This window comes from Phalacrocorax carbo, chromosome 24 (assembly GCF_963921805.1).
Source record: "Phalacrocorax carbo chromosome 24, bPhaCar2.1, whole genome shotgun sequence".
Taxonomy (NCBI): Eukaryota; Metazoa; Chordata; class Aves; order Suliformes; family Phalacrocoracidae; genus Phalacrocorax; species Phalacrocorax carbo.
Genome location: NC_087536.1, coordinates 5,633,130 through 5,661,093, shown reverse-complemented (window position 1 = coordinate 5,661,093; position 27,964 = coordinate 5,633,130). Strand labels below are relative to the sequence as shown.

Below are 27,964 nucleotides of genomic sequence, written 5' to 3'. Positions count from 1 at the left end.
TAATGATTTTTTTTTTCTAATTAGCCTGTTCTGTCCATTGCAACCATGCTCTGGCATCTTCGGCACCAAGGTGTCTGGGAACAATAAACATGTTGGCAAGAGAATGAATTCCCCACCTATCGCTTAGGTAGCGTGGAAATAATTACATAGCAACTAGGTGAGCTCAGATTTCATGAAGCTCTTTTGTTCACCGGGCACTTGATCCCAAATGTAACGGATATGGCAAACACACAGCTACTCACACATGGCTACGCAGGGAGGGGTTAAGGGGAGAATAACGAGGCACAAGTCCCGGCACCGGCTTTTGCCCACCCCAAGCAGCTTCTCTGCGGGAACCGTACGGGTTCAGCATCACCTGAGATGGAGCTGCTGGCAAAACACCCCTCAGCACAGGGGCTGGGACCTCAGGGGGAAGGTTTAAACATGAAATGTTTGAAAATAGGGGGAAAAAGACCCAACCACGAGAGAAATCCAAGCCACCTCATTTTAATTGTCTGCCGCTCTCGGCTCACCAGCTAACGCCTGGCAAGAGGAGCGGCAGAGGCATTTTCCAGCTGATGAGCAGTGGTTGTCTTCATTTACAAATAGCTCCTCTGATTAATTGCAGGGAGGCGATGCTGTTCCTGCTGGCATCGCTGATGAGCCCTTTGGGGACCAGGGTCACATTGAGAGCTCTGCTCCTGCCCGGGGAAGGGCTGGAGCCGCGCAGGGGGGCTTCTGCAGCCACGATAGAGGAATGGGACCCCTCAAGCCCCATGCCTGACGCCAGGTCACCCAGCAGGGACTGGCAGGATGATGACTGGGGTGCATGGGGACCTGAAAGTGGCTTTTGACTTTGCAGTGGGGGATGCGGGGAGGGGATTCCAGCAGCCTGGCAGGGATGGATTATCGCCCTGGTGCTTTTGCATGGCGGAAAGGCCCCTCAATTGGGCATACGTTACTGCATTCAGCTTAAATCCCATGTGCAAGCCACCAAAGCTAGGTACAGGTCCTCCTCCGTGTGAGCATCCAGCGACAGCGCTTGATCCTGCTCTTAAAGGCTCTGTGTCTGCGCCACAGCACCCAGGACGCTGCATCTGCAAAGTGAGGATGAGCAGGAATGAAGAAAGCTAAGAAAAACCCTCCTTTACGCCCTTTCTTTCCAGCAGAGGGGTGGGGAGGGAGGTTTGCATCAGGAGGCATCCCGGTCCGCGGCACAGGGCGCAAGGCCAGCGGTGCCACAGGTCCCCGCGCAGGGCGAGCTGAGCCCAAGCTGTGCGGCAGAGCTCGGGAGCCACCGTGCTGCTGGAGGCAGCAGCTCTCCGATGAGCCACGCACAACAAAAAAGCCCACCCCACCACCAGCCAACAGCGAGCTCCTGCCCGTTTGAGGCCATTAACGCACCCACAGCGCTTTCTGAAAGAGTCCCCGTGCTCACCGCAAAGCCCTGGCCCAGCTCCAGCCACAGTAATTACGTTCTGCCTCCTAAGATCTCCCCTGCCTGTGCAGTTAGGACGGGTGAGAGCATTGCCACGCGGCTCAGCGTGCCCTGGGCCCAGCCCCACAGGGGGCTGTTTTTGGAGCACGTTGTGCTTCGCTGCAGAAGCCCCTCCATCCGCACCCCTCCAGCAAACCCGGGATGCTGGGGGGCTCCGGGGGCCTTTCGCTCCTCCCAGGACTAGATGACCCTTGAGGTCCCTTCCAACCTGTGATTCGGTGACCTGCAACGTGCTCCTGGAAGATGCTGCCCTGCCAGCGCAACCCGTCTGCCATCCCACAGCACCCAGCGCACGGTGCGGGAGGAGGAAGAAAAACCTCCTTGCAAGGACCCGAGCCGGAGGGGGCTCAGCAGCGCGGCGCTGGTGGGCTTGGGGGGGACGGGACCAGCAGCATTCGTGTGTCCCCCCGCCCTCGGCAGCCCCTCATCAGCATGCACCGGGGCTGAGCGGCGGAGCAGCTCCCGCCGGTGACAGGTTTATGCAAGATATAAGCCGTGCAGAACCGGAGTCGGCGGTAATGAGACGCTTGTGAAATCTTGCACCGATCTGTGTCAGTGCCCTAATCGCAGGCGACAGCTGGGCTCTGCGGCTGGTTGGAGATGATAATATTAATGTCAGGAAGCATCAAGCGGAGGATGCGCCTTTCAAAGGGGGGATTACACTCTTTGCGGAAGAAAAGGAAACAGCCCTAATCTTTGCTGTTGGATCCCGGGTACTGGCTGGGGCCTGGGGAAGCATCTCTGAGTGACCTGGGCTGGGTTGGCTCTGTGTGTGCTGCGGAGGCGGGAGGCAACATACACGCGCATACGGACGCGGGGTATAGCCAGGCCGTTATAATGGTCCAAGTCCCATCACCTCCTTCTCCTCCATCCCACTCCCTGCATCCCACCTCCTGCCTTCCCAGCCCATCCCTTGCCTCTGCCACTGGCCACAGTGGCCCCAGGGAGCAGCGTCGCTGCCCCAGGAGAGGAAACTTGGGCTGAGAAGCAACTCCAGGTGCAGAAGCAAAGCTCCCTTTGTAATTCAAGCGGCTTTTCCCTGTCTCCGGGTGCGGCTGCCAATCCAGAATTTATTAGCGTGCAATCTGCTCTCATCTGGGATGCCGGTGGAAGGGGAGCTGACAGGCAAATGCAAACAAACAAACTACAAAAGCAAAGGGCTGGGGATGCTGCGGATCCTGATGGATGCGAGGCACCCGGGCACCGTGGCTGGGTGGAGACAGGCAGAGGCGGGGGTCGCAAAGGCTCAGGTGGGAAAAACCCTTTAAGGTTCACATTTTTCTTAGTTATTCGCTGTAAGCAGTCTTCACAGCTCACAAGCCTCAAAAAGGCTGGCGATGCCTTTTTGGTCAGCGGAGTCTTTCTCCTGTCCTAGAACTCCTTGCACTTACGAAAGGATGACTACAAAAACCTGGAGTCATTAATACATATCTCTGCTGTAGGTACCTCAGGGCTGGTTTTGGGCTGGGTGCACTCAGTAACAGCAGCCAGATCCCGGCTCTGGGAAAACAGCTGCCCCGCAGCTGGGACTGATGAGCTGGGGAGGCAATAAAAGCCCAGCGGTGGGGGAGAGAGCTGCCTTTAGGGATTTGCTGGAGCATGGTGAGGTGGGATGTGTTTTTCTTCCTCTTTTGCAAAGGAAAAAGCACTTCTTGCTTTTCTCTCGGGACTGAGCTGAAGTAGAAGCTCACAGCACCACGCCGTACGGGGAAAATGCTGCTTGCTCCCTGCCCAGAAGTGCTTGTCTTTAAGCTGTCCCTCCTCAGCAGCGCTGTGCTTTGCTTTTTGCTCTTCAGTTTGCTCTCGAAAGCCTGGTGTTTCCAGGCCTGGCCCCTTGTGCAATGCATGCTCTGGTGTTTGATGCAGCAGAGACGGGGAGCAGTGTGGGATTGCTGGGGCATGGGGGGCTGCAGAGAAGGAGTAAAAGAGCAGCTGGGGAAAAAACTGAAGCAATAAAAGAGCAGGTCCCCCATGGGAGGGAATTAGGGATCAATAACCCAGGAGGCAGAGAGTGCAGCAACCCTGAAACTTGCTGATGAAAGCGAAATGGGGGAGCAGTTAGCCCAAAGGAGCAAAGGTCCTAAAGTGCAGGTGGAGGGGCCCAGAGCTGATGGTTAACGGGGCTTTGGGGGACGGTAAGGAGATGACGGCTGCAATAATGCGCCATAGGTTACAGCATATGCCGGAGGGGCTGTGGGGTGAGCTGTGGGGAGCACTGCACTTACCGGGAAGGGGGAAGGCAAGCAGGTCCTCAGTAATGGGTCTGAAAGGGGAGAAGGGGGGTGCTGGACTTCAGACGCTGTGTACCATTTCAGCCTCTGGATGCCAAATGTCTGTTCCCTGATGCTGCAGAGCCTGATGTCGAGGGTATCGGGGCAGGAGGCAGCATCTCTGCATGGTGCAGAAGAGCCCGGGTGTAAATGGGATCAGCCTTGCATGAGTGGGTAACTCTACTCCCTTTCCTGGGCACTCCTTATCCCCACGGAGCAAGAGGGGCTCTGCCCGTGGGTTATTCAAAGCCTCAGTCATGGTGTTTCACATTTTCCCTGCTGCTGGGGGAGGGAGGCAAAGGGGCAGCAGCTCTGTGTGCCAGCAGCAGCCGGAGCAGGACGGGTCCAGGTCCTGCACACCGACTGGGGTCTGCAGCTGGGTGTGTGTTTAGGGGATGGGGCGAAGATGTGGCTTCAGCGAGCAGCTAAGAAAACAGATTATATTGGCAGCAGGACCTGGAGAGCCGGGCTAATTCGAAGCAGAAGGGAGTCTGGGGTGCTCGCGAGCGCAGAACTCGTGGAAAAGTGGATCTGTGACTCAGTGATTGACTTTTTAACTCAATTACTCTTCAGGCTGTTGCACAGACTTGACTTCTTATTAAATACGACCCCGGCTCTTTCCTGAGCAGATCTGCTGCCGTTCAGCAAAGATAAAGCTGGTGCTGCCCCACCTGCAGTGCCGGGCTCCACCATCTCCCCGTGGCACTGGGTATGGGGGTGTGCCCCGGGTGGCACCTTCCCGGGCACAGCCTTGCGCCGGGGCTGGGGAGAGGTTAGTGCCGAGCCCTGCGGGACGTGGGGGGAGAGCCCGAAAGGTCAGGCGAGCTGGCGGCACTCCATAAATCCCGCCGACCGCTGGCGGAGAGGACAGCTTTGCTTCAGCTCCATTATTACTTCCTCATGCATAAATACACCATATCGATGGGGCCATGAATCAAACTTCCCGGCTGGGTCAGCAGGAATGAGAGCTGCCGTCAGCTCTGCCCGCACCGGGGGCCGATCACGCCCCGTGCCATCTCTTTCCTGTCCCCCCAGAGCTAAAGGGGCCTGGGCTCGGGGATCTTGGGACCCCACGCCTTGGAAATTCAGTGCGATGAGTTTTGTCCCATTCTTAGCCCAGATCTGCAACAGGGCAAGGAGCAGAACCCCAGACCCCTCAGCCTCTGCCCGCTCCGAGCATCCCCGCTGCCTCCCGGGGTCCCCCTCCGGAGGGCAGGGAGAGGGGGTGGAGGGCAGGGGAGCCTGCTGCCGGGGAAAGGGCTCTGCCGCTGCCGTCTCTTAACCAGCTGCAACAGCTTCTGCTATCTTTTAATGCACCAATATTTCTTCAAGATTGTGCTCGGTTGCTTCTCGCCCCATTATCACTCAAATGTATATTTTATGTGGCTGCAACAAAGGCAGGTCATTCCCGTTACGTGCCGAGGTGGAGCAGCTTCGCCGGCACGATGCCGGGGTGAGGGGCAGGAGGCAGCCGGGGCTGCCCCATCCTGCCCCACACGCTGCCCCTCTTGCCTGGCCTCCCTATAGACACCAGCCCCACACGCTGCCTCTTCCCAAACCCTCTTCTCCCTCCTGGTGCTTTATTCCTCTCCTTGCTCCTTCCTCCTCTCTCCATCCCTCACTCTCCTCGCTGGAGCAGACCCAGGAGGGGAAAACCCCGGGTCCTGGCACTCCGGGTGGTAGCAGGCAGCCTGCCTGCACATCGCCAGGGCTAACCCAGGGGAGGTGCAGGAGGGCTGCGAAGGGCATGGGGGATACAAACTCTGGCTCTTGTTGGGTGAAGACCCTCCCCAGCACAGCCCTTGCCTGCCATTGCCCATGCAGAAAGCTCAGGCAGCCGTGGCCGCAGGTTTTAATTAAAATTAACCGTTGCCTGCAGCTCCTGGACACAATTACTAAGTCACCAGGTATTGGCTCTGCTGGCAGAGAGTGTAATTAAGACGTGAGCTTTTCTCCTTCCCCAGCCACCACCTCCGCCCTGGCATGAAGCAGCCCTCCTCCCCGCGACGCTCCCGCCCTCCCAGGCACTGCCGCGTTCCCGGGGCCACGCAGCGACGGCACCCCCTCCTTCCCAGGGCTCCCTTGCTCCCGTAAAGCTTTGGGCCGTGCTAGAAATCGCTCCTCCACCCCGTGCTGGGAAGCGTCGTGCAGTCACAGTGCTGGTGTCAGCCCAACCCCTCATTAAATGCCATGCCCCCACTCAAGTAATTACTCCTATTTATAACCGAGCGTTCGCAGCCTGCCCTCGATAAAACCCCCGGCCGTTCCACCTCCCGTGCTCCTGTCGCTGACACAGAGCAGCAGCTATTTTTACCCCTCTCCCCTGGAGATGTTTCGCTCCCGATTCCAGTCGTGTGATTTAAAGAAACTCTGCTGCTCCTGCCACCCCCTTCCCGGGGTCCCTGGGGGCTGAGGCAGCGACGCTGGCACCCCCCTGCCAAGGCAAAGGCTCGCCGGGTCCCTCCTGGGCAGGGGACTGGGAGTCTGAGTGGGATCTCTTGGTACCCCTGCTCAGGCAGGAGATGCTCTGTGCTGGCAGACGTGGGATCATGTTGATCCAGCGGGATCTCTGGAGCCCTCCAAGGACCTTCATCTGTTGATCTTGCCAAAGGGTTGAGTAAAGCGTGATGCAGGGGGACCCATGAGAACAGCTTTGCAAACCAGCTCTTCCCAAGGACTAGGGCCTTGCTGCAAGCTGAGGCTGGGCAGACCCGAAGGAGGAACCCCTCTGAGGAGGATCTATTTCCAAACGAGGCCCCATTGCTGTGAAAACACCTTTTTTCCCCTGAATCTTTGCTCCTGTCCATGCTCTCCGGGGGCAGGGTGCTGGGCTGAGCCCACCCAGGGTCAGCGGAGTTGAGCAGCAGCTCCGTGCAAAGGCAATCCATGGCACTGGCTCCTGCTGCCCGGTAAAAATAGAAACCATTCTTTATTTTCACACCAGCTATTTCAGATGCAATTGCTGTGTTTCAAAGAGGAAACGCTGCTCTGAACTCTGCGTTAACACTTATCAGTGTAATTTCCTACGGCGAGTTAAGGAAGCAAAGCAGCACTTAACGTGCTCCCGTGCTCTGCAGTCCTGGGTGCCAAGTGCTCGCAGATGGCTCAGGCCTTTGCAAACCCTCGAGCCGAGCTGGAAAATGCCTTCCCATCCATTTCCACGTGCAGGCCAGGCCTGGGACGGAGAGGAAAATGATTCGTCATCTGCTCCGATATAAATTCAGCGAGGGGTTCTGCGTGCGGGCAGCTGAGACCGGGCAGGGAGAGCGCCAGCCTTTAGCATCCCACGGGGCTGAGCAGCAGGAGCTGCTTTGCCTCCGTCTGTCAGGACAGCAGGTCTCTCACCAGCCTGGGAACTAAACCTTCCTTAATATACTTATACTTCCTTAATATATGTATATAATCTCTGGGGGAGCTTGCCGCCAGACCCGCGGCTCGCCGGGGCTTCCAGCATCGCTGCTCCCTGGCCCCACGTGGGGGGACACCGGGACGAGGTCAGCTCAAGTGCACAGGGGTTTTCTTTGTGCTGGTGCTGCTCGTGACCCCGTGCCGAGCTCCTGCTGCCGGCTCACCCCGCGCCGGGCACGGGGGGCACCCCATCACAGCCCCTGCCCTCCGTCCCCACGCACCTCCCGGCGAGGCGGCAGAGCCGTGCATTAATCATTCCCGCTGCACGTTGAGCCATCTGGATGGTATTGGCCCTTCTGCCACACCACGGAGGATTGTTAACACAAAGCATATGCTTTGTTTGAAATTAATAATAATTTTAGGCTCTCACCAGCTGCTGGTAATTGGCTCCCCTTTCGCAGAGATAACTGAGAGCAGCAGGGTGGAAATTCAGCCGCTTCCTGGCTCCTTTTCTAATGAGATGAGTCCCCAGGAAAGGTGGCCGTTCTGCAGGGGACAGCGTGGCACTGGCCGGGTAATGGCTTTTAATAACCGGCTACACGCGCCCTGTGCCACTGTGATGGGAACCCACGAGCACCGTGGTCGCGTGGGGACCCCGGGGTCCCCTCGGTGACCCCCTGCAGCAGCCACGGAGGGGACAGACCCTTCCTGGGCACTGACCCGGCTGGGGAAGGGCAGGTTTTAGCGGCTTCGTTTGCTGCTTAATTGTTGCCTTCAGCAGCAGAGCAGCGCAGAGGGTGTATTTTTACGTTTTCTTGCTTAAGCATCAGTCTGGGCAGGTGGGTGTTGGGAGGCTGGTGGGGATATTTATATTGCAGTCCTGACAAAATCTGCGTGCGGAGGAGCTCTGTAAAATATACAGAGCATTATTTTTGTTCAAACAGTGCATATTAAGGCAAAGGGAACATACTAAACACATCCGCTGCAGCAAAGACATATGGGAGCTGAGGGCTTTTAAAAAAATCTCTGGATTCAATCTAGGCTTTTAAATGCAACCTGCCCCATGACAGCTCTGTGGCTGCAGGAGAGGGAGCTCGTAGGGGCATGGCAGCAGCTGGCAGGACTCTGAAATTGGGGCTCTGGGTACATCCCCCCCTTCACCATCATTAGGGTCCAGCCGATACCTTTAATGGGATTCCTGTAATGAGAGTGTAGGAGTAGCATGCAATATCCAAAGAGCTAAAACGCTCTCCTGGGCTCCCTGCAGCGCTGCTGTAATACCCCTTATTGGTATTTTAGCCTTTGCCAAATATTCAGTGCTGGAAAATGACACGGAGGGAATTTTGGGCTCTCGGTGGGGTGTGGGAACCCTCCCCTATGCTCCCACTACCCTCCACAGCCCAGCAAGACCACCAGTGCTGCAGAGATCGCCCTCCTGTAAGAACGGCAATCCCCTGGACCCAAACCAGGAGCAAATTGCCTTTCCGGAAGGCAACTGCCTTTCCACACCCTTGGCCACCATCCCTCCTCATCTCCTCCAGGCCCAAGCAGCAAATTTGGCTGCTCCTTTGGTCCAGGCTTTGCACGCACGCTCTCCCTGGAACACCAGCCCCTCCAGTCTCGTAGGGCACTGCGTTGGCCTCAGCGCATCCCGACAGGAGAGTCCAGCCGTGCCCTCCTGCATCCCTCCATCCCGCAGAAGGATGCTCCCCGAGCCCTGCCTCCAGCCAGGCACCCCTCGGTGCCCTGCCCTGGGGCGTTTTGGTACTGGGAGGGTTGCTGATGCTGCAATGCGCCCCTTGCAGCTGCAGATATTGGGGGGGGGAGGTGGTTTCCCACAGCAGCCATCATTATAAATATTGTCAGATGGGTGGGAAGGAGAGGGAGGACAAGTGACTCTGCTGCGAGCTGGCGCCAGCCCGGGAATTTGCACCCAGAGCTAGCAGGGGGCCAGCCACGCTCCTGGCTGCAAGGGGGAGCGGGTTGGCCGAGGTCCCCGGGATCGATGCGGGTGGGTCTGCGGGGGCCAAGCGCATCGCCCCGCAGCGGAGCCGTGGCCAGCAAGGCCGTGGGATCAATGCGGAGTGAAGGAAATACGGCTGCGGACACGTGGCTTTTACAGCTTCCTTCCCCAAGAAAGGCTGGTTTTTATGGACTTCTGGTAATTGCCAATTAATTTTGCTGAAGCTAAGGGCAGGAAGGCAGCCCGGCTCTTTAAGGGCACCCATGTGGGGGTGGGCAAGTGGAAAAACAGCCTCCTTTTTCCCACCTATTTTCCTGTGCAGTCCTCAGCACAGCCTGGACTGATGCAATCCCTGCAAAATTCCAGCATTGACCAGTCCTGCACTTCTCAAGCCACTGAAAAGGAAAGAAAACGCAAGCTGGGTGGAGTTAGGAGTTGGCCACGGTCACCACCTTCCTACTCCTCATCCTGCACCTTGTCATCAGCTTCATTTATTCCCCATCCTGAGAAGGCAGCCGGGAGCCCCAGAGCTCCAGAAACAAGACAGGCGAAGGGAATCCAGACCCTCCCAATTAGGCAATTTTTCTGAATGAAGGGCCCTGCTCCGCCCCGCGCAGGGAACGTGATTGACATAAATCCCGGGGCTGATTAGGGGCTTGTCATTTAGCACCTATAATGCCTCCCTCCTAATAGTATTAGGGCCTCCTTGGCGAGACGCTAATGCAGTTTGCAGCGGCACCGTGGCGCCTGGGATTCGGCCGCCGAGCGGCGAGCGCGCTGCAAAACGAGCACATCTCTAATCCGAGGAGACAGTAATGAAAAAAGGAGCTGCCTTGACAAGGTGGGCAGAGCAGGGGGGAAAAATGGTCCCGGTATGCGCAGCCCCAGGAGCATCATCTCCTGGCCATGGGCAGCATCCCCACCCCAACTGCTCAACGAGCTCGCTCCTTCCTTATTTCCCCATCCTCTCTGTCCTGGAGATGCCGGTACCCCTCTTTCCTCGCTCTGCCCCTCCAGCCTGGCCAGCCCAGCCTTCCCCTGGGATCCTCCCTGCTTTCTCCCCGCGGGCTGCAGCCCTGGTCGGTGCCCCTCGCCCCGGGGTGCAGCTCTGCATCCCCTCCCGGAGGGTGGCGGGGGGGGAGAGGGGCAGAGGTGTTTGCTGGAGGTAGCGACCCTTAAAGCGCTGAACAAATCTCTGTTTTGATTAGCTGTGCTCCTAAATGATTTATAATCAGCATAATACAATAATGACAATAACTCCCTAATCAGATTAAAGCGCTCTCCATTTGCCTGGGGCTTTGCGCTGTAATCTCTTCCTCCCCTCTCTGCCATCGATTTTGTTTTCTCAGCCCAGCCCCTCGCTGAGCGCCGCCAAGGGCTTTTCCAGCCTTTGCATCCTCCTTACCTGGACTTGATATTCCAGGGCACGTCCCCTTTTCCACCCTAAAACCCTGTCCACGCTGGTGGGGCTGGCAGGGGAAGCCGTGAGCAATTTACTCGGGCAGCAAACCCCCCCCCCGCGCTTCACCCAGCCGGTACCGCTGCCTCTGTGAGATTTGATTAGTGCCATTCGCTGCGACTCCCTCGTTAGCCTGGCTGGCACGGTACAAATCTCATCAGACCCATAGGATCTTTAAGTGAAGTCCGGAAGGTGTTTCCATTTCTTTGGTTAATAAAGAAAAATAGTGGTGGAGGTGGCTAGAAGGAGCTGGGATTGCAGCAGGGAGTCGGGCTCGAGGACAGTGAGGGGAGAGGAATGTGTTAACACTGATTAATAATAAATAACCACCATAATGAGCACTAATTAATAATAACACATGCTTAAGCAATCAATTCCCAGTGAATGGCACCGTGCTGTCAGGAGTCCCCATCGCTCCAGCCAACCAAGCCGGCGGCACTGCTGGATGCTCCCGGCCGTGCCCAGGGTCTGCAGACAGGGATCCCAGCCCGGTCCTGGATGGGGATCACCCCTCGCTGCCGTAGGAACAGAGCCAGGAGAGGATGGGGAGCTGCGGGCTAAGGAGCATCTCCCATCCCTCAGTGCGCCCTGCTGCCTCCTGAACCCCTGCCCGTGCCGGCCGGCAGGTCCCGGGGCACGGCGAGATCTGCCATTCCCTGCGCTCTTCCTTGGTCCGACGTTCACTCGCTGAAAAAAAAAACCTGCTAGCAAGTGGCTTTTTCCTTTTTTTTTTTTAACTAGTTTTAGGTGTTTCTGTGCAGGGAACACCCCTGTGCCCTGCGCGAGCCTGGCCGGGGCGGGCAGGAGAGCCCACGGCTGCCTGCACGCGGGGAGCACGGCTGCCAGGGACCTGTTTGTTTTTGGGCCCTTTCGATTCAGTGTGTGATAGATAGATTGACACGGAGCTTTAATCAGTGTAATATATAAAGCACTTAATTTGCCTTATTAAAAGTCTACACTTTGGATTTTCAGGATCCAGGAAATTAACTCAAGCACCTAAGCATTTATTTGATTGAAAGAGATTATAAATAATTCATGCTTTTTCTTTGCCTTTGGTGGCAGACCTGCCGGAGAGGTGGGGGACCAGCGGCGGCTCCCAAGGTCCCTCCGTCGCCGTGATGGAGCCGGTGTGCACCGGAGATGGCCCGTCCGGGGTGATGGGCACCGACAGAGCCTGGGGCAGCCCTGGGAGACCGCTCTGTTCCAGGGGACCATGAGCCGATGGAGAAATGGGGCCGGCACCTCTCACCAAGCCCTGCTGAGGGGCTGGATGTCCCTTGGCAAGGGCTGTGCAGGGCCGGAGGTGGCTGGGAGGAGGAGGAGGAGCAGGCTGACCCAGAGCAAGTCAGGCTGTGTCAGGCCACATACTGGTCTCCCTGTACTGGGAGGAGAGGAGCCAGCCACTAAAATCACCATGACAATAAAGCTGAGTATTTCATCTATAATTCAGAGGAGCTGGAAAGTGGTTTTATGAAAAAAAAAAAATTAAAAATAAAAATGTGGCTGAGGCAGTAGAAATGTGTGCCACTGTTCTTGCTGAGCAAGGCTGCGGCGTGACCTTCGGACAGGCACGGTGCCCAGCCCCAGCCACGACGCTGGTAGCTGGGGGGGGCCGAGAGCAGGCATGTCCTGGGGGGGTTGGGGGGTGCATGCGGCCGCGGTGCCGTCCCGGCAAGGCCTGAGCAGGCGAAGAGGAGCCTGCAGGCGGGGTGTGTTTGCTCTGTGAGCTGTGCATCGTCCGGCTGCCGTTGAGGTGTGGGGTGTGCATCAGCAGCCAGCCCTTGTAACGTGGGCTGAGCATCCCGGGGCCGTGCATCGTCCAGCTCCATCTCACGGTGTGGGGTGCGCATCCCCAGGGGTGTGCATCAGCAGCCAGTGTGGGCTGAGCATCCCGGGGCCGTGCATCGTCCGGCTGCGTCTCACGGTGTGGGGTGCGCATCCCCAGGGGTGTGCATCAGCAGCCAGCCCTTGTAACGTGGGCTGAGCATCCCGGGGCCGTGCATCGTCCAGCTCCATCTCACGGTGTGGGGTGCGCATCCCCGGGGGTGTGCATCAGCAGCCAGCCCTTGTAACGTGGGCTGAGCATCCCGGGGCCGTGCATCGTCCAGCTGTGTCTCACAGTGTGGGGTGCGCATCCCCAGGGGTGTGCATCAGCAGCCAGCGTGGGCTGAGCATCCCGGGGCCGTGCATCGTCCGGCTGTGTCTCACGGTGTGGGGTGCGCATCCCCAGGGGTGTGCATCAGCAGCCAGCCCTTGTAACGTGGGCTGAGCATCCCGGGGCCGTGCATCGTCCGGCTGCATCTCACGGTGTGGGGTGCGCATCCCCAGGGGTGTGCATCAGCAGCCAGTGTGGGCTGAGCATCCCGGGGCCGTGCATCGTCCGGCTGCGTCTCACGGTGTGGGGTGCGCATCCCCAGGGGTGTGCATCAGCAGCCAGCCCTTGTAACGTGGGCTGAGCATCCCGGGGCCGTGCATCGTCCAGCTCCATCTCACGGTGTGGGGTGCGCATCCCCGGGGGTGTGCATCAGCAGCCAGCCCTTGTAACGTGGGCTGAGCATCCCGGGGCCGTGCATCGTCCAGCTGTGTCTCACAGTGTGGGGTGCGCATCCCCAGGGGTGTGCATCAGCAGCCAGCGTGGGCTGAGCATCCCGGGGCCGTGCATCGTCCGGCTGTGTCTCACGGTGTGGGGTGCGCATCCCCAGGGGTGTGCATCAGCAGCCAGCCCTTGTAACGTGGGCTGAGCATCCCGGGGCCGTGCATCGTCCGGCTGCATCTTACGGTGTGGGGTGCGCATCCCCAGGGGTGTGCATCAGCAGCCAGCGTGGGCTGAGCATCCCGGGGCCGTGCATCGTCCAGCTCCATCTCACGGTGTGGGGTGCGCATCCCCGGGGGTGTGCATCACCAGCCAGCGTGGGCTGAGCATCCCGGGGCCGTGCATCGTCCAGCTCCATCTCACAGTGTGGGGTGCGCATCCCCAGGGGTGTGCATCACCAGCCAGTGTGGGCTGAGCATCCTGGGGCCGTGCATCGTCCGGCTGCATCTCACGGTGTGGGGTGCGCATCCCCGGGGGTGTGCATCAGCAGCCAGCCCTTGTAACGTGGGCTGAGCATCCCGGGGCCGTGCATCGTCCAGCTGTGTCTCACAGTGTGGGGTGCGCATCCCCAGGGGTGTGCATCACCAGCCAGCCCTTGTAACGTGGGCTGAGCACCCCGGGGCCGTGCATCGTCCAGCTCCATCTCACGGTGTGGGGTGCGCATCCCCGGGGGTCTGCATCACCAGCCAGCGTGGGCTGAGCATCCCGGGGCCGTGCATCGTCCGGCTGCGTCTCACACTGTGGGATGTGCATCCTTAAGGTTGAGTGTCGGGGGTCTGTGACCTGTAGAGCTGGAGTTCTCAAGGTTTAGCTGGGCGAGGAGCAGAAGGGTTTGGGGTTCGGTCCGTAGGAACCCCCGAGGCTGCGGGGTGCGGGTCGGGGGTGCTGGGAAGGCCGGAGCTGGGCGCCGGGGGGGCTGCGGGAGGGCCCCCTGCCCGTACGGCGGGCGCACACTGCCCTCCAGCGGGCGCATCCCGGCTGCCGGCTCCACAGCTGGCCAGATGTGCCCCGCCGCTCCGCAGGGATGCCCAGGCGGAGGGCAGCGCGTCCCCCCGTCCCCTTCAGCCATGGGTGCGCTGAGCTGCCGGGGGGTCTCAGCTCTGTTTGGGTGGGGGGGGTTGGCGTGCTGGGTGGGGGGGGTCCTCTCCTCCTCTCCTTCCCCACCCCACTCACTGCAAGTTCCTCTTCTTTGAAAACTTGAGGGCCACGTTGTCGTACTCGGTGTCCCCCAGCCACTCCTTGCCCTGCAGCAGGAAGGGCTGCCGGAGAGGGACGGGTCTCTTGGGCACCGCATAGTCATCCCGCTGCGGGTTGTAGGGGTACTCGTGCCCAGAGGGCTCCTCCGGGGCCGCCTGCAGCCTCCACGCCTCCCCCTTCACCTCCTCGGGCTCGTCGTAGACGGTGTGGGTGGACAGACCCTCGGGCTCATCGTAGATGTGGTCGGGCTTGGTGGCGGTGGGGTGCGGCAGGGGTTTCTTGCCCACTCTCTCCCCCATCTCCCCGATGCTGTCGTAGAGGGGGTCAGGGGGTTCCTTGGGGTGATGGGCCAAGTTGCTAAACTTGCGAGCCACGAAGGTCTTGGCGATAGTGTCGAAGGGGACGGCGTACTCGGATTCGGCGGCCACCTTGGCCAGAGCATCCTGCCTCCTGCCCTTCTCCGGCACCGGGGGGTTTCCCCGGCGGAGGGAGTTGCAGGGCTCAGCGTAGGAGCAGTCAGCACCACGGGAGGGCAGGAAGGCGCCCGATGGCTCCCCAGTCCCAGGACAGCTGTTGGGGGGCATCGCGGGCTTGGCTTTCGGCATCTTCCCCTCCCAGGTGTGCTCCAGCGAGGGGCTCTTGGTGTGGCCGGGAGGCCGGGAAGCATCGTCCCCGGGGCCGCCCCACCGCGGCTCCTCGGCTCCCCAGCCCCGATGCGCGTTGATGGCCGACTCGATCACCTGGAAGATCTCATTGCCTTGCCTGGTCTCAAACTCAAAGTTGCCTTCTCCAGACATGCAGCGCCGGCCAGCCTCGAAGGAGAAGGTCACCTGGGGAGGGACGGGATCAGGTCCCCGTGCCGCAGCCCACCGCCAGCCCACCCTTCCCGGATCCCGCTTACCTTATCCCGCCCAAAGCGCCTCAGGAAGTGGTAGGGCCAGCTGTAGAGGACCTCCAAGGTTTGGAAATCCCGTAGCTCCAGCGCCTCCTTGCCGGCTTGCAGGATGCACCGGCCCCAGAGCCGGCAGCGCTCAGAGGACTCGGTGGCCCTCACCGTCACCTCGAACGCCTGCTCCAGGCCAGCTGGGGATGGAGGAGGGCGGCATTTGACACGTGCAAGGAGCAGAGCTCCTTGCTGCAAGAGCAGAGCTGCATCTCCCACCACAGAGACGTGCCGTGGGGCTTGCGGGACTCGTTTCCCCACAGCCGGGGCAGTGGGGGAAGCGGTGTCCGGCCGATAAGGGCTCAAGGGTTCTGGCCGCACAGGACCAGCACGATAGCTTAGCAAAACTCAGCCCTGACAAACCACAGAGCAGGAAGAGGCTATTTTGGGAGAAGACTTTCCATTGTGCTGCCTGCATGTAGCCGCGGCAGGGGCTGCTTCTGGTGCAAAACCGGCCAAGGTGCCTCAGGAAGGAGGGGGCCATGAGATGCTGCAGGAGATGCGCTGCCTCCTGTGCAAGAAAACCCAGCTCCACTGCACCTTCCCCACCTCCCAGTGCCTACCTTTGCCCCGGGAGCTGTAGAGGGAGTTTTCCTCCATGGAGAACTCGCTGTCGGTGCCCAGCGAGCTCTGCTGGCCATCCTTCCCTGCTGCCTGCTCCTCCCTGCTCCTCTGCCCGGGAAAGAGCAGCGGGTGAGCGAGGGCAGAGCACGGCATCCCCCCAGTCTCCCCCATCGCAGCAAACCCCCAGGATCCCCCCGCACGGATCCTGCTCTCTCCCATGCCCCAGTTATCCCTGTCCAGTGCGTACCGGGAAGGCCAGCTCGCACAGCTTCTGGATCCAGCTGGCCGCCTCGGTGCCGTCAGCGGCCAGGAGGTACCGCTTGTCGGTGGTCTCCAGCAGGAAGGGCACCGTCTCCTTGGGGCAGCCGGCATCGCCGCTCGCCTCCACCACGTGCACGCAGTCGCTCAGCTTTACCAGCCGCTTGCTGCCCTCGCCTTTCCACAGCTTCTCGGCTGCCGGCGGCGCCGAGCCCTCGAAGAGCTCCAGGCGGGCGATGGAGCAGGAGCTTTCCCGGTACAAGACGCCCCAGAACTTCCTCCATTTCTGTCATGGGGAGAAGCAACGAGAGGAGTGAAAATACAGCATTGGCCAGCTCTGCTTTCACCCTTCCAGGAATGAAATCCCCTTGGGATCATCCATGAGCCTAGGGCAGGACATTGGATCGAACCCCTCCAGGGTCTCGCAGCCTCACCCAAGTGGGCTGGTCAAATTGAGGGGATAAACTGGGATAAAAAAAACTGGAGATAAACTGGGCAGCGTGGGGAAAAGTATCCCTGACACACGGCATAGCCGGCAGCGTGCAGCAAGGCTTTCCCAGCTGGGAAAGGCACTGGCAGCATCCCAGCCTCACCCGGCACCCAGATCCATCCCACGCCTCCCCCACCCTGCAGCACCCAAAAGCCGCGCTGATGGCCAAAGGACTTTCAGCTCCTCATTTGCTCCATCTTCCCCCAAAACATCAACTTTCGAAGCGATTCCCAACTCGCCCTCCGAGGAGGCAGCGATTCACGGCACATCCTGCGTGGGAGGCACCGGCTCCCATGGCAGCGGAGGGGAAGCAGCGGGAGAGGAAGTCTTACACCGAAATCAGAGCATCGTCCACGGCAGCTCCCTGCACCGGGGACCTGCCGGGCTCGGCAGGCTTTGCCAAAATGCAGCACCCTTTTGCCGGGACGTGTTCCTGTGACCCGCCACGGGGTTGGCCTCTGCATCGTGCGTGGCAGCAGCTGCTTCGCTGCAGGAAGGAGATGCCCTGCCTGCCGCCCTGCCTGCTCTGCCCTGCCCTGCCCTGCCTTGTGCCCACCCACCCTGCCCACGGCGTTTTGAGCCACTGCGGAGCGCGGCTGTGGGGAGCAAGACTTGGCTCTGTCTCCTGCCCGAGCACGGAGCCGGAGACGCCCAGACGGCTCCTTCCCCTTCTTGCACAAGCGCGGTGCCAGCGGGAGCCATTGCTAAACCCTGGCCATTATCAGCTGCTGAAGCAACGATGATCCTCCGGGGGTTTGTGCCACAGCTCTGGGCTGTTTCGCAGACCCTCTGCCCAGGAGCTCCAGCTGCAGGAGGGGTTTTCTCTTTGCAATATGTCCCCAGCACCTTCCGTCCCCCACCCGGCCCCACCGGCCCGACGTGATGGCGAGCAGCCGATGGATGGCTGGGAAGCCAACGGGTGGGAGCATCCCACTCCCTTCGGATTCAACCCCCCCATACCCCCATGTCCATCCCAGCTGAGCCCCCCTGTGGGTCTTCCCTTGGGACCGAGCGGCCCCAGCCACCTCCTCACCTTCCCGAAGGTCTGCTGCAGCTGGAGGTAGAGCACACCCTGCTTCACCACCGCCTCCTCCATCCTCCAGCCACCAGCATCCTCCTGCGCTGCCCCTCTGCCGCCGTCCCCCTGGCCCCCACAGCTCCGGGGGGTCCCACACGGGCCACGCACCCCTGCCCCGCCGCAGCGCTGCCGTCACGCCGGGTCGAGCTGTCTCAGCATGTGACGTGTGGTCGGGCTCTTCTGTTTCCTACGCTCGCGCGGCGCGGGCTCTGGCTTCCTGCGCCTGCGAGCTTACCATAAAGGGCAGCTGGCGCTGGGTAGCCACGCCACAGCCCTGCCTCAGTTTCCTCATCTGTGAAATGGGTCTAGAGGCAGCTCCGAGGGCTTCCCCATTGGGGTAGTGACCCACCAGCCCAAACCAGTGCTCCCAGTAAGGGCAGCGCAGCCCCCGGCCCTGAAACTGCCTGGGAGGCAGCTGGGAAGAGGGTGAGGGGGGCGAGCTGGGGAAGGTGACAGCATGACGCAGAGAGAGGAAGAGGTTTGAGGCTGTGGCCAGCGCTGTGGCATTGTTTGGAGCACAGAGCCGTGCGATGCGGACAGGGATGGGAATGGGGATGGCAGGGGCTGGGTGGGGAGCAGGGCTGGGGGAGCAGCGCAGGGCGCAGCCACGGAGGGAGCTAGAGCTCCACACCCTCAGTGCGTGGGGAGGGATGGAGCCGTGGGTGACCACAGAGCTCCGCAGCCCTCGGTGCGTGGGGAGGGATGGAGCCGTGGGTGCCCACGGAGCTCTGCAGCCCTCGGTGCGTGGGGAGGGATGGAGCCGTGGGTGCCCACGGAGCTCTGCAGCCCTCGGTGCGTGGGGAGGGATGGAGCCGTGGGTGCCCACAGAGCTCCGCAGCCCTCGGTGCGTGGGGAGGGATGGAGCCGTGGGTGCCCACGGAGCTCTGCAGCCCTCGGTGCGTGGGGAGGGATGGAGCCATGGGTGACCACGGAGCTCTGCATCCTCGGTGCGTGGGGAGGGATGGAGCCGTGGGTGACCACAGAGCTCTGTATCCTCGGTGCGTGGGGAGGGATGGAGCCATGGGTGCCCACAGAGCTCTGCATCCTCGGTGCGTGGGGAGGGATGGAGCCGTGGGTGACCACGGAGCTCTGTATCCTCGGTGCGTGGGGAGGGATGGAGCCATGGGTGCCCACAGAGCTCTGCATCCTCGGTGCGTGGGGAGGGATGGAGCCGTGGGTGACCACGGAGCTCTGTATCCTCGGTGCGTGGGGAGGGATGGAGCCGTGGGTGCCCACAGAGCTCTGTATCCTCGGTGCGTGGGGAGGGATGGAGCCGTGGGTGCCCACAGAGCTCTGCATCCTCGGTGCGTGGGGAGGGATGGAGCCGTGGGTGCCCACAGAGCTCTGCATCCTCGGTGCATGGGGAGGGATGGAGCCGTGGGTGACCACGGAGCTCTGTATCCTCGGTGCGTGGGGAGGGATGGAGCCGTGGGTGCCCACAGAGCTCTGCATCCTCGGTGCGTGGGGAGGGATGGAGCCATGGGTGCCCACAGAGCTCTGCATCTTCGGTGCGTGGGGAGGGATGGAGCCGTGGGTGACCACAGAGCTCTGCAGCCCTCGGTGCGTGGGGAGGGATGGAGCCATGGGTGACCACAGAGCTCTGCAGCCCTCGGTGCGTGGGGAGGGATGGAGCCATGGGTGACCACGGAGCTCTGTATCCTCGGTGTGTGGGGAGGGATGGAGCCGTGGGTGACCACAGAGCTCTGCATCCTCGGTGTGTGGGGAGGGATGGAGCCGTGGGTGACCACAGAGCTCTGTATCCTCGGTGCGTGGGGAGGGATGGAGCCATGGGTGCCCACGGAGCTCTGTATCCTCGGTGTGTGGGGAGGGATGGAGCCATGGGTGCCCACGGAGCTCTGTATCCTCGGTGTGTGGGGAGGGATGGAGCCGTGGGTGACCACAGAGCTCTGCAGCCCTGGTGCGTGAGGACCCGGCACCCACGGGCACCTCAAGCTTCATCCTCAGGCCAGGAGAGGCCCCACATCCGCAGCCCCCCGCCCTGCCCCGGGGCCCACCCACTGCGAAGGAGCACCCAAGGGTGCTGGGGTGGGTGCCCGGCTGGGAGCTGAGCTGGCAGCTCCGAGGCTGAGCCGCGACCAAACAGCCCTGGCTGCCGCATCGGCACTGGGCCAGGGCGTGCTCATGGCTGGGGTCACTGGGAGCGCCGGTGCAGGGGCTGGGGTCACTGGGAGCGCTGGTGCAGGGGCTGCTGGGACATGAGGTTTCCCCCCGTCAGCGTAACTGGGGGCTCCTGGTGCAAGGAACTGGGGACACGGTTGCAGGGCACTGTGACAGCTGGTGCTTAGGGTGCTGGGAGCACTGGGAGCACTGGTAGTGGGAGTACTGGAAGCACTGGGAGCACTGGTGCAGGGGCTGCTGGGGCACAAGGCTTGTCCCTGGCTGGGGCAGTTGGGGACCCCTGGTGCAAGGAACTGGGGACACGGTTGCAGGACACTGGGAGCACCGCTTCGAGCCACCAGCGGCCCCAGAAGCAGGGAGGGGAAGCGAGGGCCCGCCGGCCGCGCGGCCCCTTTAAGCGCCATGTCAACAAAAGCCCGCCCCTCCCTCCTCTGCGTCGCGGCCGTCGTGACGTCCCCCGCGCCGCAGCGGGCGCGCGGCGGGGCGTGCCCGGCCTCTCGGCGCATGCGCGGCAGGGCGGCGGGCGTCCGGCGGCGCATGCGCGGCAGGGCGGGCGGGGGGCGGGCGCGTGCCGGGCCCGGCGGAGGCGGAGGGAGCGGAGCATGAATGGAGCAAAATGGCGGATCATGTGCAGGTGAGGGGGGGGCCGCGCCCGTGGGGCCGCCCGTGGGGCCGCGCCCTTGGGGACGGGCGGGAAGCGGCTCCCTTCCCTTCTCCTCCCCTCGCTGCCCGCCCGGACCCACGCGGGGCCGGGCCTCGGCGGGGACGTGGGTAGGCCCGGCCCGGTAAGGCCCGGCCTGGTGAGGCCCGGCCCGGCGGGGGTGGCAGCAGGCCCGTGGGGCCTCCGCCCCCGTTTCTCCCCGCCGCCTGTGGGGAGGCGCGGGGGCGAGCGGCCTCGCTGGGCCGCCGGCCTGTCCCCGGGCTGTGTTTGCAGGCGAGCCCCGGAGGGCTCCGGGCTCTGGCATGTCTCACCTCCCGGCCCGGCCTCCCCCGGGCGACGGGCCGCCGGGAGGGAGAGTCTACCGGCGGAGGGCGGCCGGTGTTTACCGGCTGAGCGGCCTTTGCCTTCTCCCGCCGCCGCCGGGGAGTTTTTTAGCGACGCCGGTAGCAAGCATTTGGGGAGGAAAACTCGGATCCCCCCCAGCATCTCCTCGGGAACGAGCAGGCTTTGCTCCGCCACCCCCGGCTGCCAAAGCCCCGTCTCTCCCGGTGTCTTCGCAGGAGCCCGTCCCCGCCAGCTGCCCTCCCTCCCTCCCAGCTTTGGGGTTTGCATCTTTGCTTTTCCCCAGCTGCGTTTGTTTTATTTTCCAGCTGCGAGGAAGACTCGGCGTTTAGGTAAACCGTTTCGCGTTAAAAACAAAAGCTTGCGTGGATAACTGTGTTGCTGTCGTGGCCGGGAGCCGGGAGGCAGATGAAAGGTGACAGTGGCTTTAACCAAGTCAGGCTTGCGTGGTAGGATGGAAAACCCTCTAAAGAGTCGGTGCTGTCGCTGACAGAAAAATTAAAAATAGGTACCGCTGGGGAAACGGTGAGGTGTTTTTGCATAATAATTTAGTTGAACTCGCACGGGATTTGCATGGTGTCCAAAAGACTGGCTAAACTGTAATGGTATTGGTAGTTACCCATTATCTATGCAACTTTTAAATAAATATCTTCTTCACATGATACCCTTGCGAACCACAAGGGTGAGCAGTTTATTAACTCAGAACAGAGCCGTGTGGCGCTTGGGTTGTCTGGCGAGGTTGCTGGCAAATGTCTCTTGGGTAATCTCAGGGGAGGAGAGGAATTACTGCATTATTAAACAATTCACAGGCTCTAAATTTACTGAAGAAACTCTGAATTTGTTTGTCATGAGTCAAGCCTTACCTTTCAGACTTAGCTGGTGAGCCAGTGGTTTGACACTGAAGGCAGGTGAAACAACTGCTCTTGTTGCTTTAAAACTGCTTCGCACCCTGCTTTTCTTTGTTAAATATTGAATTGAGCAAGTGGAAGTTTGAGCTGTAAGAACAGGGTTGCAATTGCTGTGTTCGACTTGATTAGTTAAAGTTTAACGTCAGAGGCTTGGAAGATGTTCCACTTAGAGGAAACCTGATTTGCAAATACAGTTAAGGCACCTGCAGTTTGGTGCGGTTCCTGTGCAGGACAAATATAGCTAACAAAATGGTTATGTGCTGCAACTGGATGGGGTTTGCTTGCTTTATATTGTCTCCTTTTTCTCTCTGCTACAGGTAGAGGCGTTAAATGGTAGCTCTTCAGGAAGGAGAGCACAAGGTTCCCTTCAAAACCGGTTGTGGATTTTTGTGGCTGGAGGAAGTAGTGGTTTTTATTAGTAGATTAAATTTTTGCTGGGAGGTCTTTCAATAGCCTGAAACACCAGTCTTTTGGACACAAGATTTGAGCCAAGTTGCGGAGGCTCCCCTAGCAAACATCAGGTTCGTTTAACAGAACGGTTATTGAGTTATCCAGCATCGCGGGGAGATGCTGGCTATCAGTGTGAATAATTGAGAGCTGTTTTTATGGCATATGCTGTGGGAGCTGGGCCTGTTTAATGGGAATAGGGATTTGCAGATAAATACTGGCTGTCAAAAGCAGTGCAGAGTTTAGCAGGTTAGTAAAGTCTTGCTGCAGCTTCAAGAGAGAGCTCTGGTTTGGGTGTTATACATTCACGGTGGAGCTCCCTGGAGCTGTACCTGGTGTGCTAATACGTGATGGAACACAAAAACATTTTTTAATAGACTGCATCTGTGCTGAAGTGGTTTACTTTACAATCCGGAGCAACAGTAAGGATAAAGACAAACTTCTAAGGCCATGATAAGAGAGAACATCACGTCCTCATCTTTAAGAAACAGGTATTATGCAAATTGTGAGCGAGCCCACCAGTTCTGTTGGTGGGAATTGTGTAGGCAAAGCTGGCTGTGGTGCTGTCCTGTCGAGCAGCTCTTCAAGGGGGGACTGTTCAGTGTCTGGAAACAAAGGATGCAGTGATACTGATACAGGAGCAGGGAGAATCAGATGATTTTGTGTGACTGAAAAGATGACCTACGGTCTTAAAGCAAATTGCTGTACACCAACTTTTCCACTTCTCAAAAAGCTCATATGACCTTGTTTTCAGTTCATACTTCTGTCTGTTCCGAGTCTTGTAAGCATCACTTAAATGTGCTCACAGCAGAGACGGAGGAAAGCAGTGAAGATGTCATTGCAGTTAGCTTTGTGGGCAAATATGAGTCCCCTTCCCCCCCCTCCCTTGGAAACAGATTGATGTCATCTTTGTTTTTCATCTGCTTTTGTAGCCCCTTAGATGTTTCCCATGCTGCTGTCCCCAAATGGGATGCACTTGCTGAATGTGCATATTCCTGTGGGGGAATGTTTGTTATAGGATAACGATCAATTCTGTGACTTTCTGTATTGAACGTCTTCGATGTTCATTCAAGACAAGTTTCATCTGTCTTGAATTAAACAAAAAAAAAAATCACTGCACTGAATAAGAATTGTTGCTACTGCGATGTTTATTGCCTGTTCTCAGTAGCTTGACTCTGAGTTGAAATGAAAGAAGTTTTGGCCAGTGAGAGGTTACAAGACAGGTGCTGAGATGGCAACTTGTAATGGAAAAATAAGAAATCTGGCATCTAAGAAGGAAATTGCATCCCTTTTTTTGCTTCCACACTATCTGATCTTTAGGTTCAGGACTGGGTTTTTCAAATCCCAGAGATTGGCACTGAGTTTTCCATCTTTTGAACTGTTAAATGAGCTGACAGCTCTTTGCTCCAGGCTGGAAAACTTCTGTGTTTGGAGCAGTCATGTGTTCGTGCAGGTTCACTTCTGCTGGAGCCTCCAGATGGACCAGGTGGGCTGCAGACAAGTGACTTCTTTTGCCTCCATACAGTTATGGAGGAAGCTCGGTGGAAGAAAAATTTTAAAAATCTCATAAAAGCGTGTTTGGGTGGGTGTTCTCGTGTCACGTCTGCCACGTGTTTGTCATCCACAGAAGTGGGTCGCACTGTGTGAGCGTGAGGATGGACACGGGGATTTTCTCACTGGTGTTGGAGGCTCCTTCATGCCCTCCTCGTGTGCCGAGAGGGACACGGGATTGGTTTTTTTCAAGACTCGCTCCTAAGGCAATTCCTTCTCCATCCCTGATAGGACCCAAATCTGTTTGTTTTTTTTTTTCCCATGCGTGTTTCTGTATTCTAAAGGACATTGTTTTGGCTCAAACACAATCTAATTTGGCTTTAAAAATCTATAACATTCAGCTTGCTCCAGAGGAAACCCTGGAGACTGAGATGCGTGTTTCCCATTTGATATCTCAGTAACCTTGCACTTGCTTGGTAAAAGAGTCACGATGTAGCCTGCTGCCGAACTACAAATTGCTTGGAATACTTTTCCGCTTGTTTTAGTTCAAGCTTTTACCTTCCGTGTGTCATTGGACTCGCTGAAAGCTTTAATTAAGGACTTCGGTTTATCTTGGAATAGCCCAAGGGAGTGCTCTGGACCTGGGGAGGGGGAAACACGGGTTTGACTGAAAATAAATAGAGCTGGCAGCATTTCGTTTGCAAATTAGGGGTTGGTTTTTCTGTGTTTCGGGTTTTTTTTAGAAAGTTATGTGCTTCTTTAAACTGCGCTGTTTGGATGCTCAGCACCGAAGTTGCAGAAGGTGTTCAGGGTTGGATTTCGGCTGAAAGGTGGAGGTATAGAGTTGCAGTTCAGTATCTCAAGATATCTGCAGCCGAACTTTGACATAAAAAAAAAAGGGTTAAAAAAAAAGCAGACCCTTCTTTTCAGCTCTGGGGACTCCACTACCAGCAATTTATTCCTTGTCCCCCAGACGATATCTGGAGCATACTCTGGAGTCTTTTAGGTAGCAGGTAAGGTGTCCAATATGTAGCTACTGGTAGCAGACCCAGCCCAGTGTGCCTCTGCTCCAGATACTGGTGTTTTGAAGCAGTCCGAATGGGAAAGGAGAACGTGGAGGCTTCACTGTGGGTTTTTACGCTTGTTAGAGAGACCGGCTCGGGGTGAAATCCTGGCCTCGTTGAAGCCTGTGGGATATTTTGTCACTCAGTTCAGTGAGCTGGAGCTGCTCTGTGTTTAGGTTACAATCCCATCTGTCAAAGTTCACCTGCGTATCTCAGAACTTCTGTATCACAAAGTTCAGTGTGAGCCGAGTGCCTGCTATGACCGTAACAGACGGGCAGAGAGGAGCGGCCAGGCTGGGGCTGCGAGCGTGCTGTCAGATGGCTGGTCTCCTCTCCCTGTTTCAGTGACTGAGCTATGTTCCCTCGGGTAGCCAACGCTAATACAATTAAGGAGGATTTGTTCGTTTTAATCATTTTTAAGAGAACGTGGAATGCTGTGTAGCTTGAGAACTTTATTACTGTTAATAATGTCTCGTTGCCCTTGGTTTTAGGCAGTGCAGTGGTGTTTTACGAGTCTATAGGGCTCAGGTCTGCTAAAGCAAAGTTCAAGACATTACATTTTTACTACTTAAAATTGCTAGCAAAAAGTATAATTTTTGTCTTCCCGCTTCTAAGCTGTGGTTTCAACAAGGCATTTATGAGTAGCTTGCGATGCTTTTCCGGTGTTAGAGTTGTGTGGCTTAGTTGCAAAAGTCTAGGTTTTTGGTAAGAATAACCAGTGTTACCTGTGTCTGAGCTTACTCGTGTTTTTCCCAACGGAATTTTGCTGGTGCATCTTTGGCCTTTGGTGCTGTAGCAATGCTGGTACCGCCTGTGAAGCCCCCTCTGCACATCTTCAGCTTTGACTTGCAAGAAGGGTTTTGTTATTTCTTTGCTCATCTAACTTTCGCACAGCTGGCTTTTTTCTTGATAGCAGTGTCTTGGAAAAGACTACCCAGAACACTTTTTTTTTTTAGTTTTCCAGTTGAGCCTGGTTGGTGGAACCTCTGGAAATGTAGGAGTCAAACACACCAAGGTGTTAACGTGATAAGGTGTTGCTCACAGCCTTCCTATCTCTGCAAGCCTTAAGTCAGAGCCTGCTGATGCGGCAGTTAGTGGGCGGTAGGACCTTTCTGGCTTGCTTTGGGTTCTCCGTGTTCTTGATTGTGCAAGAAATATAGACTTAGACCTTCTTAGAGGGAAGAGTTTTAATTAAATGCTTCTTGCACCTTTGAAGTCGGGCCAGACTGTAAAGGATCTGTTGCTCACTGAATTGGTGGTTGGTGTGGCCTCGTGCACGCAGTTGTTGATGGCGGTGGTGTTCTTGGTGGTTATTTGTAGTGTGTGTTAGTTCTAACTGTTAAAAGGTACTGTTGGAAGATAGTTGCTAAACCACCCAGAAAATATCTCGGCAGAAGCTTGGCACTTGTGCTTTTGTTTCTCATTAAGGACAAATGTGAAGTTTATACGCGGTCCCTGCTGACTCCCGTCATGGTTCGCCAGTGGAAAGCTGGTTGCCCTGGTGTGGTCAGGATCAGCTTTACGCTCTGGTGCTTGGCATCTTACTGGTAGCATACTTTGAATATTGGGTGATACAAGATCTCAATTATAAATGTGCTTTGATAGTCTGACCCTTCTCTTCCTTCTCTGCCTGCCTGTTGTCCTGCTCTGGAACTCGGAAGTAGTTTTCAGGCTGAAAAATGCCCCACACTTGAAAAATAACACGCCACAGTTGAGTACTGTGAACAAAAAGTACTTTTTAGCAGCTCTGTGACAATTTAAATTAGTTTTGGGTGTGATTGGCTATTGATTTCACTGTGGAACGTGTTCTCCTGTGGTTTATAGCTGGTCTGGCTGTGTCTTCTGCAATTTTGCCCGTGCTGCAGGTGGGCACGGGGCAGGGGAGAGCACTGTGCCAGGACGCCCCTGCGTGCTGCATCATGTATTGTGCTGCGGTACCTGGAGCAGGAGCGCTGGTTAAACATTACGCTGTGTGCTCGTGGGGCTGCCTGGCTTACCAGGGCTTACCTGGTATGAGCCTTGCATATAAATCACCCAGCTTTAGAGCAAAAGAAGTTATGGTTTAGCACTAAGAGAAAAACACTTAATCTTTTAAGAGACTGCTTTCTCCCTCTTCCCCTTGTTTGAGATCATTCAAACTGCCTATATAGTGTAAGAGCACTTTCTGCTTGCAGCGTTTTGGTACTTTAAAGTGTAATTGTGGGTTTTTAGCTGAACTTTTAAAATGCAAGTTTACAGTTCTCCTTTTAACATTGTTCAGTGTTCTTGTATCATTTATTAATAACACAAGGACAAGAAAAATCAAACAAGAAGGTATTTACAAGAATCAGACAGGCAAATTGTACCCATACCTGCCTGTTTCAGCTGAGTACTTTGATAGTTTGAGCAGTGTCTTAATTTGATTTCTTGTAATGGAGAACTTTTGGTGGCTGGATGGATTCTGTAAAAGGAGATTTTTTCTCTTTTCATTTTCCAAATGGGAACAGGGATGCATTGAAGACTTCTTTCCCACTTTAGCAGGTCAGAGAGAAAATCTATCACGCGTACCTATCGGTACAGGCAGCGGGAAGTGCAGGTAGGGTTGGTAGCAATTGCTTTCTTTTCTGTTTTTTTTTATTTAATTTTTGGTGTTCTTATTCCATGCCTGGTTGGCACAGCACCCATTACTTGGCTCAGCTTGTGTTGACTGATTTGCACCAGCGCTGTTGCCGCTTTCCTTATGCTCATAACACACAAGTGCAAGGTGCCTTGGTGTCCTGACACCCCCTACGGCCCTTGGGCAGAGAAAGCCGTGGGACTGGGACTGTCTGGCACTAATAATTGCCTTTTTCCTTCCAACTGTAGGATTTAAAATAACGCCGTCCTAGGGATATTAAGATGATGTATAAGGCACAAAGGTTGTGAAGCATTTCATGGATGTTTCTGTGCTGCTCATTAACATCATATCTCTGTTTATAGCTGAAATGGGCTCTGGCCCTGTAACTCAGCAGTGAACAGGCTTTAACCTGCTCTTGCCTGGGTTTGTAGCTTTGGATTCCTGTCTCGAGATGGGAGAATATATTGGGAGGGAGAGAGCAATCCTGAGCTCTTTAACTTGAACTGAATCTGATGGGGCTGAGGGGGTCAGGTCCACAAAAGCAGGTGGTTGAGAAATCTGAGCGTTTTAACACCTCTTGTCCTTTGTGGTCACAGCAGTGAGGACTCGTGCTATTGCAAGGGAAGGGTCAGAATTCCCGTCCCAGCTGACGGACTGTTTTCTGCTGCTCGTGCAA

General features: G+C 57.3%; 2 protein-coding genes and 2 long non-coding RNA genes across 4 annotated transcripts in view; 2 read left to right on the top strand and 2 right to left on the bottom strand.

Moving 5' to 3' along the window:
• Positions 1-470: 470 nt before the first annotated feature.
• LOC135317051 (uncharacterized) lies at positions 471-4,091 on the bottom strand. Its single transcript, XR_010376183.1, has 2 exons — positions 3,703-4,091; positions 471-1,076 (listed from the first exon to the last, which is right to left on the bottom strand). It is a non-coding gene; the product is annotated as an uncharacterized LOC135317051 (long non-coding RNA).
• Positions 3,523-12,001, top strand: LOC135317050 (uncharacterized). The gene is made up of 3 exons (XR_010376182.1): positions 3,523-3,612; positions 3,793-3,917; positions 11,580-12,001. It is a non-coding gene; the product is annotated as an uncharacterized LOC135317050 (long non-coding RNA).
• On the bottom strand, positions 11,492-17,802 carry DOK2 (docking protein 2). The gene is made up of 5 exons (XM_064472601.1): positions 17,596-17,802; positions 16,062-16,358; positions 15,814-15,922; positions 15,209-15,390; positions 11,492-15,137 (listed from the first exon to the last, which is right to left on the bottom strand). Exons 1-5 carry the CDS (start codon positions 17,656-17,658, stop codon positions 14,280-14,282), a joined length of 1,509 nt encoding a protein of 502 aa, XP_064328671.1. The 5' UTR covers positions 17,659-17,802; the 3' UTR covers positions 11,492-14,279.
• Positions 17,803-20,291: 2,489 nt separating this feature from the next.
• The window catches only part of XPO7 (exportin 7), a 49,791-nt gene continuing 42,118 nt past the window's right edge, over positions 20,292-27,964 (top strand). The window contains exon 1 of the mRNA XM_064472752.1: positions 20,292-20,413. Coding sequence (XP_064328822.1) covers positions 20,396-20,413 — 18 coding nt within the window. The 5' untranslated portion in view covers positions 20,292-20,395. The remainder of the gene's footprint in view (positions 20,414-27,964) is intronic.

What these genes read in the sequence shown, in the direction of transcription:
- DOK2 (XM_064472601.1), bottom strand. Translation starts at nt 17,658, where the DNA reads ATGGAGGAGGCGGTGGTGAAGCAGGGTGTGCTCTACCTCCAGCTGCAG. An exon ending in TGCAGCAGACCTTCGGGAAG is followed by an intron (nt 16,359 to 17,595) that starts GTGAGGAGGTGG and finishes TCCCCATGACAG; the next exon opens with AAATGGAGGAAGTTCTGGGG. An exon ending in GGCGCTTTGGGCGGGATAAG is followed by an intron (nt 15,138 to 15,208) that starts GTAAGCGGGATC and finishes GTCCCTCCCCAG; the next exon opens with GTGACCTTCTCCTTCGAGGC.